The sequence below is a fragment of the Diorhabda sublineata genome, chromosome 4, assembly GCF_026230105.1.
Source record: "Diorhabda sublineata isolate icDioSubl1.1 chromosome 4, icDioSubl1.1, whole genome shotgun sequence".
Classification (NCBI taxonomy): domain Eukaryota; kingdom Metazoa; phylum Arthropoda; class Insecta; order Coleoptera; family Chrysomelidae; genus Diorhabda; species Diorhabda sublineata.
In genome coordinates, this window is record NC_079477.1 from 34,544,175 (window position 1) to 34,556,871 (window position 12,697).

The 12,697-nt window shown below is 30.5% G+C and overlaps 1 protein-coding gene across 1 annotated transcript; it reads right to left on the reverse strand.

Moving 5' to 3' along the window:
• Positions 1 to 60: 60 nt before the first annotated feature.
• Positions 61 to 11,370, reverse strand: LOC130442931 (protein hook homolog). The gene is made up of 3 exons (XM_056777339.1): positions 11,290 to 11,370; positions 7,711 to 8,037; positions 61 to 3,707 (listed from the first exon to the last, which is right to left on the reverse strand). Exons 2-3 carry the CDS (start codon positions 8,034 to 8,036, stop codon positions 644 to 646), a joined length of 3,390 nt encoding a protein of 1,129 aa, XP_056633317.1. The 5' UTR covers position 8,037; positions 11,290 to 11,370; the 3' UTR covers positions 61 to 643.
• Positions 11,371 to 12,697: the final 1,327 nt, after the last annotated feature.

Genomic DNA, 12,697 nt, shown 5'->3' on the forward strand with positions numbered 1-12,697 from the left:
TTTTGAGCAAAATTTAAACAAAATTTTGCCTGTATCAAATTGCATTTAGTCCATGTTTGTAATCACATCATTTTTCTATTTAGAAAACTTCTTGATAAATCACGATTACAAACTGAAATGTCTATTATTTATTCACGAAATTATTGCAGGGCATTGAATGTTCTAACAAAATTTTTAATCAAAAACCATTTAGTAGATATGAGAAATAAACTAGAGAAGTATCAGAAATTATAGTGACAATTCCCATTACGATATCCAAGGCCGAATGATGTTTTTAAAAGATAAATCGAATCAAAACGTTTCGTAGGGTTCACTGACCGAAGATCGTTAATGCTATCCATAAAAAAATTTTGGAACAGAAATCGACAGTTTCAAAAATAAAGTACAAAATTTGCAAATCAAAGTAGTGCTTGATGATAAAATCAAAGGAAACTTGATAAAATCGACAAAGTTTTTTTGAAGACATTGCAAAACACCTTGATCATTCAAAGAAAGTAGTTCCAACGAAGAAAATACAGTATTACAGCCCAACAGTCATGGTCACATTGCTTTGGATTTTCATTGATTATTTAGAAAAAAGAGAAATGTTGCAGAAATATTTATTCATCAAAAAGCCGTTACCATGCAAATAATTTAAGTTTCTTCATTGGGAATCTGGTACTTCTATTTCCAGATTATCTAAAATTTGTCTAATTGTGTGGTTAAACGATGTATGTTGTGTTTTAAGATCTTTAATGTTTTGAATAAACATTTTTTTAATTTCATCAACTTCCTTCGTTTTTTCTAACAAATCGTTTCTGTTATCATTACAACAAGAAGACATTCGCTTGAGTTCTGTTTTAATCGCGCTTATCTCGTCATCTTTTTGTCGTAATAACTCCATAATATTTTTTAATGACTCATTAAATGAATTTTCTTTTATTTTATCCCCTTTCCTTATTTCTTGTATTTCTTTTTTTAACACAGCAATTTCATTGATGCTCGCAGAATATTGTTTATTGGAATTTTCCAGATTTTTATTTAGCTCTTTTATAATCTTCTCGTTATTAATAATCAATTGTTTATTGTCTTCTAATTCATTCTTCAATTTGGTATATTCTGTAGTTATTTTCATATTATTCACTCTCTCCATATTTAGATTTTTCTCTAAATTACTCATATTAGAACTGATTATTGAAATATTGCTCTTAGCTTCTCGAAAATATTCTCCAACTTCATCGTAAGTTTTATTAAAATCTGTTAAAACTTTTCCAATTGTTGCACTATTATATTCCAAACTCTGATTGATTCTTGTAATTTCTTCAGTTAATACTCTTGAAACGTCTCTTTCAATTTTATTAAGATTTTTTGATAGACTAAATAATTGATTCTCAATACTTGTTGTTACATTCTTATTATTTTCGATATGATTATTAACTAAGCTAGTATTTATAATTAGATGGTCGATACTTTTTTCTACATTATCTATTTTCAAATTTGAGCTACTGATTCTTTCTTCTAGTTCGTCAATTTTCACTTTAGTAATATTTTCTCCATTCAATATAGTTCTATTTAAATCTATAATATTTCTATCAAGCGTATCATATTTTAGATTGCAGGATTTATAAAATTTACTGACCTCCTTTCCCATAACAGTCATAAGCTTTTCCGTTTGATTTCGATATTTAGTGATATCATTTTCTAATAGTGTTATCTGCGGTTCCAATTTCGTTAAAATACTTTTCTCTCTCAAATTTAATATACTTAATAAAAATTCTTTGGATTCATTTCGAGAATCGCTCATTGATTTATTCAATTCGTCTATTGCTCGATTCGCTAACTGTAACTGATTTGCAACATAATTAGCTTTTTCATTGATTATTTTATTGAAAGTGTCATTTATATAAATCTTATCCTGAAATGCCGTTTGTTTCAAATTACTTATTTCATCACTTAAATATTTTTTTTCCATCGAATAACCTTTCAACATGTCTTTCAAATTTGAATACAAACCTTCTTTAAATTTCAGTACATCAAAATTTAAAGAATCTAATCTACTTTTTAATATAGTTAACTCAGACTTGAATTGTTCCATGGATTCATTTTTATTGAAAACAAAATCTCTTAATCTCTTTTCTCCGATGTTGATTTTATTATTAGTATTATTAATTTCATTTAAAATATGTGCCGTTGTTTGATTGAATTTTTCATTTATGTTTTCTACACGTTTACTATTATCAATTAAATATTTCCTTATATTGTTATTAATATCAACAGTAATGTTATCAACTCGTTCCAAAAGACTTTTTCTATCTTTATTCAATAGGTCAACTATCGGTTTAAATTTCTCCATAATACTACTTTCTATATTATCAGCATAATTTTTGTTACTTTCCACCATTTTCTTCATATTCTGCTCAATTTCCTTTACAATTGAATTCCTGGAATCGTTTTGTACAAATTTGTATGATTCCACTAAGATTAGCAAATTCTTAATATGCTTATCAAATGAATGCATCTTCTCATGTACAGATATATTAAGCTGATTCAAATCAAAATGATACTTTTCAAACGATGTATCCGTTGTATTTTTCAAATTTAATATTTTGTCAGCTAACGAAACGATGATATCGATTTTATTCTTGAGGGTATATTCTATGTTATATACTGTTTTATTTAACAACTGAATTTGTTTTACATTTTCTTCTGTTTTATTGAATTTTTCATCATTTACCTCATGATCTTCATTTAACTTCTTCTCAAAATCATTCAAAGCTTCTTCGATTTTTCTTATTTTTAAATATGATAACTCAATTTTTTGGTTAGTGGTGTTCCGTAACTCTATTAAACATTTCTCCATTGAAATAATTGTTTTTGAAAGTTCCTTATTCTTATTTTCGGTTTCTATACCATTGACTTTATGTAAACACATCGTACTACTTTTATTTAGAGCTTGCAGTTGGAGTGTAAACTGATTGAAAACATTTTCGATGGATTCGTCTGACGTATTTCTTAAACAATTTATTTTTCCCTTTATGGAATTAAGACTTAACCACAATCGTTCTTCGCTCAAATGTAAGTGTTTGGTTTTCGCGTCCAGCTCAGCTGTTTTATTGAAAAGAATATTTAAACTTAAATTCAAAGATTTCTTATATTTTAAGTCCTCCATATAACTCTCTAATTTTGTGGTGTATTTTTCTATGGAAGAAAAAGAGTTATAACTCAAATGGAGACGAGATTGATACTGACTTAAAATTATTTTCAGATTTTCAGGATCTACTAAATATTCTGCACCTAATTCTACATCCCCATCAACAGCATTAGTTCTCAAATCACAATCTCTTAGAATAGCTTCACTCACAAACCTCTTGGATTTAAACGGAAAATGATTTCTACTTGGCTTTTTTAATGAATAATAAGGTTTACCCAAACTTTTCAACGATACCATATAACCACTTTCGTCGGTGTACCATATTTGTTCCTTGTTATCTAAGTAATTATTGAGTCTGAATGCAAAAGATATATCGATATGTGTATCATAGTAAAATAAATATGTTAAATTGTTAGAAGTGAAATTCCATAAATCTACAGATCCGTGGAAGATTGGATTTTGCGTATCTGGAAACTTTACTTTTGGTTTGGGGATTACTTCCCAAACAACTGCGTAATTGTACGCTTCTCTTGGATCGTAGCAAAATCCCCTGTCGTATCTACATATTGTTCCCGATCTGAAAAAGGAATACAAATATAATGAAAGCACATGTCCAGTTACTTCAATATGGAAATATGTAAATTTGGAATAAGCTAGTTTTTGTTGCTAAATTTTCTGGATTTAATGTTTCTTTTGATTGAAAATTGGTTTTTAAAAATTGACGTTTTCACCTATTCTTTTCCACCTCCAACATAAATATCAAACAAAACTGTTGTGGCCAACAAAATCATTTTTCTTCAGTTGTAACATTTCAAAATGTCATCAATTGAATTAAGCTTGATTTATGCAGCCAAAATTGAAACTAAATTGAAATTAACATTAAACTAAACTTTCTTGGTGGTAATTTTTTAAATTATGCAATAAATTGAGGATAATTATAAATTATTAGTAACCTGTATGGGCCCTTTTTGTCATACAAATGTGGAAAGCTCCTGACATCACATATATACCAAAGTATGTTTTGTTTCTGATACTATCTATCAGTGTTCCATCATCTAAGGGGCACAGCTGACTTTCGGACATTGATTTTTTCTATTTTTCTGATATTAGTAAAAGACCACAGCTGAAATCGACACAATAACGCGAATATTTCCACAACCAAAGAAGAAGGATGCTTTAAACGAAATCACAAAATTGAGGAAAAAATAATAAGTTCGCGAAGTTTAATTTTATGCATGAACTACAAGTAGCATTTCAGTGTGTTAGTTTCATGATATTTTTTTTATTTTCACTGTATAAACCAAGCTTTATTCGTAGTTGCATTAAAATTTATGAAATAGAAATACGAATCTTACTGTTTAGGTCTTTTTATCGTTGGTAGCTTTCTCGTTCCTATATAATATATATGAATCATTTCTAAAAATCTCATTTGCTTATATATGTGATTCCATTTGAAGAATTTTTGAATTCTTATCATAGAATGTATGTTTTTTTGTTACTTCATAGTTTGTTAATACAGTTTTACATTTTTATCGTATCGATTACCTCTAATCTAATTTTATTTCAGTGAAATATTTCGATAAAGTTTGTTATTTCCTCCTGACATATACTAATATCATATTTAGAGAAAAAATTCGATAGTTCTTGGAAACGTTTTTAGTCGAATTTTTCAAGGAAAAATTAGACTATTACGGTAAGCATGATTAGAAGAAAAATGGGGGGCACATCATTTTTCCCATGATTTGAGACCTCCTGAACACGATTATGATGGTTTTTCGAATGTCTGTAGTTTATATATATATATATATATATCTGTTTAAGCTACAATTCTTATTTTCGTGTCTCGGGCAATTGCTATGGGTCCGATTTGGTTCAAAATTAGCATACATGGCTTTTTTGGCGGCGGATTGATGTTATTAGAGTTTGGTTGAAAACAAATGAATATTTCGAGGGGTCGCAGTGCAAAAAAAGTGGTTTTTGACCTTTGCTCACCTCTGCAGGTCAAACGAAAAATGAAATTTCACATGTAAGTTCAATTAGTTGCGAGATGATTTCCTATCTAAGCTCGAAACTTTCCATCTCCACCCCTCTCCATTTTATGGTCATTTTTGTTGTATTTTCTTATTTTTTGGCCAGAAAAAGTTTAACTAGAGGGTTCGAACTTTGCATGCAAGTAGGGATGATGCTGAAGAATTGTTCAAAGTTTTCTTCTTCAGTTCTTCTAGCACAAAACGCCCGAAATCATTTTGATCGTTGTAATTGTTGAACTGGACCGCCTCCTATTTAATGAATAATACGAGTATGATCGTTGCTAGGGTGAGTTTTTTTACTTCCCATTTTCGAAATTTCTTGTCATTATGACAATATTTTCTTTGTTGTCAATTGGAATTGAACAAGAGGGTTCGAGACCACCAGGTCTATTGAAATTATGAATTTTCATTCGAGAGAGAGAGTTAACTTGTGAAATGAAAAGTTATTGAGGAATAGCAAATTTTCCATATAAAGAAATAAGATAGAGAATTGATATCATTTCCAAGAAATTCATTTTATGGAAAGATTTGTTTGTGTATTAGTTAAATTCTTCATTCGACGAAAAATTCGACTTTCGTGATGGAGCTCTGCTGCTCACGGCTTTTTATACACATGGCAAGGGAAAAACGTTCCACGTTTTGATGTTTAGTTTCTGCTAAGTTTCTCAATTGATTATAGTACCTATATCATTTTAAAGAATGTGTAGTATATAATTTTTTCAATGCAATTTTTTGCTTGAATAACTAAGCATCTGAATTCAGGATTTGATAATTGGATAACTCTATCAACCAAACTTATAGTCTGTGATTTTTTTGTGATACAGCACATCTATTGAATTATAAATATGTTGAGTACTAAGTTCGTTTCATAGACCATTCTGTTTTATGATATTGTTTATTTTATATAATGTGACATCAAGATTTCTGGAAAAATTTTTATGATGACAAAGATTATCCATTTAGGCATAAATATTGAGAAAATCGCTATCTTCTTGTATAATAAATTTACTTGTTGGTTATTCACTTTCCAAACTGGTTTTCGTTAATTTGACTAGTTTGTTTTTGTAGTTATTTTGATAGAATTAATATAAATGACCTATAAACCTATAAATCTTAAAATTATTTACATGAATACGATTCAAAACCACTGAAAATCTTGATTAATTATTTTCCAGACGATGGATATATAAGTATTCGAAGGCTTGGAAAATATATTAAAGTTATTCCATTTTAGTGTTTCATTGCCACGTTCCCAATAAGAAACCGCTCATAATATAGCAAAAACTTCTTTGTAATTATGACCTCAGGGGTTATTTTGTTAATTTCTTCCGTTAACCTAACTTTTAAATTAGCAATATTATCTTGTCCAATAAAATATTCTTTCCCTAATATACTTCCATAGTTGAATTTTCTTAAGCCATACGGGTTTAAGTATTTGATTGTATAGTAAAAGTTTGGACTGTCGACCTAATGTAGCCATTACTATTCCATTGTTATATAACATGACATTGAAGAGCTGAAGAGAGAATGGGTTTTCCTTTTCCTTTTCCACTCTAAACAATATATTTGAAATACATCTCTGTATTCTCTGCGTATTGTTTTGGCAGTAGTGTTCAAACCAAACTCTGTTAAAGGTATACATCTGTAAATAATGTCCAGCAGTCTAATTTCTCTTCCAGTACACGTTCAATTATATCGGGGATACGTTTTGTGTTTTTCCAGCCAAACTGAGAATTTGAGATAAAGTTTTGTTGTTCAGTGAAAGATTTTATTCTTCTCAATATTTAACATCGTGTAACGGCTTTCCTGAGTTCGGTATCATACCAAATGAAATCCTGGTGCTTTGATGGAATTTGTGTTGGTTTTTATTTTATCTTGAACTTTTTTTCCAACTAATCCTTGTTTGGAAGTCACAATCTGAAGGACCACATTTTTTGGTCCCAATTCTCCCTGATAAAAATCTTGGTTATTGAAAAAACTGTCGAGTAGGTACGTCCAGTGGACCCTATCAAGGGATACTTCGCGGATCCCCTCCGTCTTAAGATCCTTTGGTCCCTCGCATCTTGGCTCTTTTACCACACATATATATTTTTCTTCAGTTTTGATCTGGATTATATAGACGTAATAAGTAATTTTAGTTAAGCAACCACGATGTTTCTGAAGATAATGTAGGTACTTCCAAACCATATTAAGAAATTGAGATAATGATCAATAAAAAAGTTTATGTGCATATACTACCAGAAACTGATCATATTTCTCGTTCCACATGCTAATAAATCAAACTTCCACTCCTGGGAGCTGTAAGACCTTGAAGTTGGTGGAGTGGCTCAGTAACTTTCTTTCTTCTTGTGCCGTCTTGACGGACTGGTGGAGAGAACTGAAGCTAAGAAACAGCTCAAAAATCCAAAAGATTAGATGTGTATTGAGGATTGAGGAGGGTGGTTTAGTGGGTGAGAGTCCCACACAAACTCACATCATTTGCACCCACCCGCTGTGAGGAAGGCATTAGCTTCCACCCCACCTCTGGGCAAAAAAATACATCAAACTTACCTCAAAAAGACTTCATTTTTTAATAGATCCACCTTCGTAATATATACCTCCAATAGTGCGGGACTATCAGGTCTTCTAATATTATAAGTTTCATCATATTTTGTAGTGAATGTGCCGTTGGTGTAAGCTTTCAAACAGTTGTCGGAAATATCGTAGTACTTTTTTATCTTATCATTGTATAAACATCTTACAACTTTCACGTAAATAACTGATGTGGTCCTGTAGATATAAACTTCTTCTCTTTTCACCATTGGTCTGGAACATAAATGACCATCGATATCTGTGACATCAATTATCAGAAGAACAAGGAGCAATAAATACTTCATTCTGAAACAAAATTAAATTTCACTATCAAACTTCCAAGAATAAATTATCTGGGCTCGTATCAGAAATTATTTTCTTTTTTTAGTTTGTTTGCGAATGTAACATAATTCACTACTGCTTGGCAAACGAAGGACGATCTCTGGAATGCACAAAAGATGAATAAACAACCCAAAAAAGTATAACCCAAACTATTGCATAGTCATTTTTAGAAAGTTTTTGATTTTTTATGTTGATACAATGGTAAGGTTGACAATATTCTATAATAAAATAACGACAGAAAATTATCAGTAGGACGAAAACTGGGACAATCATAAAAATAAAATTCGATATTGTCCTTTTATATTACATTCAATTTGTGAATACGTATAATTACTTAGAATAAACGAACTTTTGAATATTTTTTAAATACAAAATAAAGTGTAGTTTCCCACAAAGTAAATTGATTTATTTAAAAAAACTGAAATTGAAATAAGCCATTTGTCACCAATTTTATCATTTGTAACGGATCAAAGGACGAAAACTTAGAGAAAAAATAAGGAGGAGGCGGAATGGAAAAATTAAATAAATCGTTAGAACGAAAGAGGGTATTTTAAGACAAATTGAAAATGAAACTGAATTGAAATTGTGCACAATAATTATCATTAACTACTTACTAATTATATAATATTGAAAAGTTTCAGTAACAGAGCTCACAGGTGATAAAACGAATCTTCAATGAAACCTAGTTTCAGTCAAATTTGTACAAATTCACCCTTAACTTGAAGATGCGTTTTCATCGGGAAGTCCTTCAATGCCCGATATATCAAAATATTTCGTTATTATCGTTGTCTGAATTTGTATCGGAATCACTATTCAAATTAATTATCAACTCTTCAATAATATTGTCGTGAGTGGTTCGTTTTCTATGAATAATGCTCAAAATTTTCCACACTGTTTTCCCACTATTCAACAGTGAATCGTGACATTTTAGAAACATTTTACTTGGCAATGTATTCTTCCATTTTTGCCCATACCAATTCAATTGGATTCAAATCGGGTTGGTGTGGAGTCAATCTTAATTCACTGTGGCTCTAGAGGTGAAAATATATGTATTTAATAAATCTTGTACTTTCATAAGGTCGTATTATTTTGGTTTATACATATCTTCGTCAAATGGGATGCTTCAAAACTTCAACTATTCCTGTATAATGGCTTTTCTTGTTGCATATGTTGGTAATATCTCTTTCAATTTGTTGTTTTCGGTTTGTGAATAAGGTGTTGAATTTTCAGTTGCGTAGTTTTGGTAATTATCAAAATTCATATCATTGTGATAAGCCCCAGTGCTAGATCTAGACGTCCACCTTACATATGAATAAGGTACGAAACCTATTGACAATTTAAGCTATTTTTAAATAGGTTTTTTCTCCATTATTAGTTGAATAATTTAACCTTTTCAAATGAGTATGAGAACAACGAATGTTAGTTTCATCCATGTCAACAAGAAGACGTTTTTCTTCTCTATACAACTGAATTCCTCTAAAATATTGTCGAACGGACACTCATTCCACTAAGATTGGATTTGCAGTTTTATGTCAACGAAGCCCTGCAGTATGGATATATTTTCTTAATTTCTTTTCACTTTTCTAAACGAATTTAGTGGCTACGCTCTTTTCTGTAATTTGAAAATTTAGGATTTTTGTGTGTAAAAGGTCACGAAGCTGTTCAATTTTCTCGAGTTCTTATTTCAGTGATGGAAACATCTGTATTTTTACTACTATCAATCCAGTGGCTGTAGTATTGAGAAATGAAACCATTAGATAAGAAAAAGATTTCGATCTATATTAGAAAAGTTAATATGCTTTGGAGATGTGTATTAGGGCAGCTCCAATTTTTGCTTCTTGTTTAAGAAATTCAATAAACTTTATTTTTCACCTCATTCTAAACAGCACTTTGATTGACAAAATCACGTTTAAAAAATGCACTACGTTTACCATATTTGTTTGGATATTGTCAAGTTTGCTCAAAAAAATAAACTGTCTTTGGAAAAATGAGCAAAATTAGAAAAATTTTCATTGAAATTTAATATACTTTTCTTGTCAAAATCAATACTCCTTTTACTCACAGTGATACGAGGGTTGCTACTTAAGTTTTTAGATATGACAACACTGTGAATATGTCAAATCTGACATTCCCATCATAGAGTTTGACATTTTCAATGGTAAGCGCACTCAGAATGTGTTGTCATATGAGTTGTGTACAGATACTTGAAACGTCCAAAATCGGCTATTGCCAGAAAACATACCGTGAAATTGAGGCATACTTGAGTATTAATTTCAGTCGTATACATTCAATATTGTATGAAATGAGGCTCAGAAAAAAGTTCGTGTGGATTGGTACAAAGAAATGCTAAATTCAATCGCGGTGCTTCAAAAGACATTTAATCAGATCGTGATAGGTAATGAATCATGGATCTATGCCTATGAACCCGAAACTCGAAACTAAACAACAATAGACTGTATGGGTCTTTCAAGGCGAGCCAAATCCATCAAAAGTTGGTCGCGCACGAAGTACTTCGAAGCAAATGGTGGCCTATTGTTTCAGAATAACTGGACATGTCGCCACCGTTCCATTAAAGCAACTTATAATGTTTAATTCTAAATGTTACACCACCATTTGTTTGCCAGATATGTTTTTTTTTAAAGATAGCCAAATAAGGGTACACATTTTTCTATTTATGTAGGCTAGCACTATGCGTAATAGTTATGTAACTTTTTCTTGGTTTCTCTAATCAATTTTCCACGTAAAAAATTGTGTTTTATTGACTTTATATTGATAATATATATGTCGAAGCTAATCTATCTTATTTGTGTAAAATTTTGACCGTTGACATCAGAAACATGGCGGAAATTAACAATATAATCACTATAGAAAACCTACTGACAATCTCTAAAGAGTTACCTTCTTGCCAAACTGTTTTTAGTATTCCGAACATTAGCGCTTTTTTATCAGAACAACAAATTAGTTTTCAAGGCCACGTAAAAATCATCTTAAAATTATGTAAAAAGGAAAAAAATGCGAAGAAATTGAATTACTTTAATTTGAAAATAGGGCCTTTTGTAGTAGCATACACTAAAAATATATTAAAATTAATGAAAGCTGGTGTTTTCGTCGTAAACGTCTTAAAAATTTCTTATTTTTTACATAAAATTGGGCAATTTGATTTTTCTAGACAATAAAATCAAAATTTTAATAAACTTCTCAAAACATCGTACTTACTTGCAAATATTTATCAATTAACTAAACAGCATGGCGTCTTGTTACTTATTAATTTATAATCAGTAGATTGAAGCTGTGTTTATCAATATCGTACTCCCAATGAACTTTATGATGGGAAAACAGAAATTTATCAGAAAAGTGAATAACATAACACAATCTTAATTACTTTCATATTATCCATATCTATTTGACACACACATACTGCGACCACAGTTTTAATTACCACATTTGTTTGATTTTTCGAAAATATGTATCTTATGAACTATACTCTTGTAACACATAAGAGATAAGCAACATTATATGTAACCAAATTTCCTGATTTATTTTGTTTCGTCATTCTATTTCCATAGTAATTGATTGCACATTTAGGTGCAACTAATTTTCTAGTGTTATGTTTGATCCAGAAATGCTAAATCCAGCTCCTTGCTTCGTGACATGCCGAAACAGATCGGTCTTCGACTTTGTTCAGTTTTCGACCACCAAACAAGCGATGCGTTTGTGAATATAGTTTTTTGACCTCTAGTGCACCATGGTAGACTTGCCCATGATGAACTAACGTCCTTAAGTCCTTAAGCCGCAGTGACTTTCGAGATTACCTTGTCTAGATGATTGTTCCAAGTAAGTGTTTTATCGAGGATGAATCCTAGATACTCCATTGGAAACTATTAGTTAAGTTCCATCAAGGATAGGGATGTGTAAAAAAAACAGTCTCAGAACATTATAGATACTGCCCGCGATGTTATAACTAGTCCACAAAAAGAAAGTTCATACAAAATTTTTTAGACAGAAAGACTGATTAGCAAATTTATTGGGTTTCATGCAATGTTGCTAATGAAGTTTTTGCATAATTGTGAGTTTTAACTGAGTTTTAATTGAAAAGATGTTTTTGGGACGGCATATCTTCATGTTTTCAATGTCGCAACTTTGTTATCTTTATATTAAAGATAAAAACAACAAATCACATCTGGTAGCAAACGAATTCGTAAGTGTACCCATGAATATCCCACAATTTTCTGCTTTATTTATTCTCTTCTGTTTTTATGTCTTTCCCAAGAAAATAATATAATCAAACTCAGTATCTAGGGGTAACCGAAGCAGATGCTAGAATGATATTTCAATACGATGTTTTACACCAGGTATGGACAACCTTTGACATGCTGAGGGCCAAACTTTAGCGTGCAAAACGTTCGCGGGCCGCGTTTAAAAGTACTTAGTGCATTTTAAAGTAGTGATAATATTTTTTTGCGATAGATATTATTGTATTGTATTGTTATTATTGTATTATGTATTTATTATTGACGTGTATGTGTATATTGACAATGTGATTATTGTATTTATTAAAATAACAAAATGAAATTTCAAAAAATGGTACATTATAATTGAATAGTTACATTTGCAATTGTTACAA

What these genes read in the sequence shown, in the direction of transcription:
- LOC130442931 (XM_056777339.1), bottom strand. Translation starts at nt 8,036, where the DNA reads ATGAAGTATTTATTGCTCCTTGTTCTTCTGATAATTGATGTCACAGAT. An exon ending in AAAAATGAAGTCTTTTTGAG is followed by an intron (nt 3,708 to 7,710) that starts GTAAGTTTGATG and finishes TTCCTTTTTCAG; the next exon opens with ATCGGGAACAATATGTAGAT.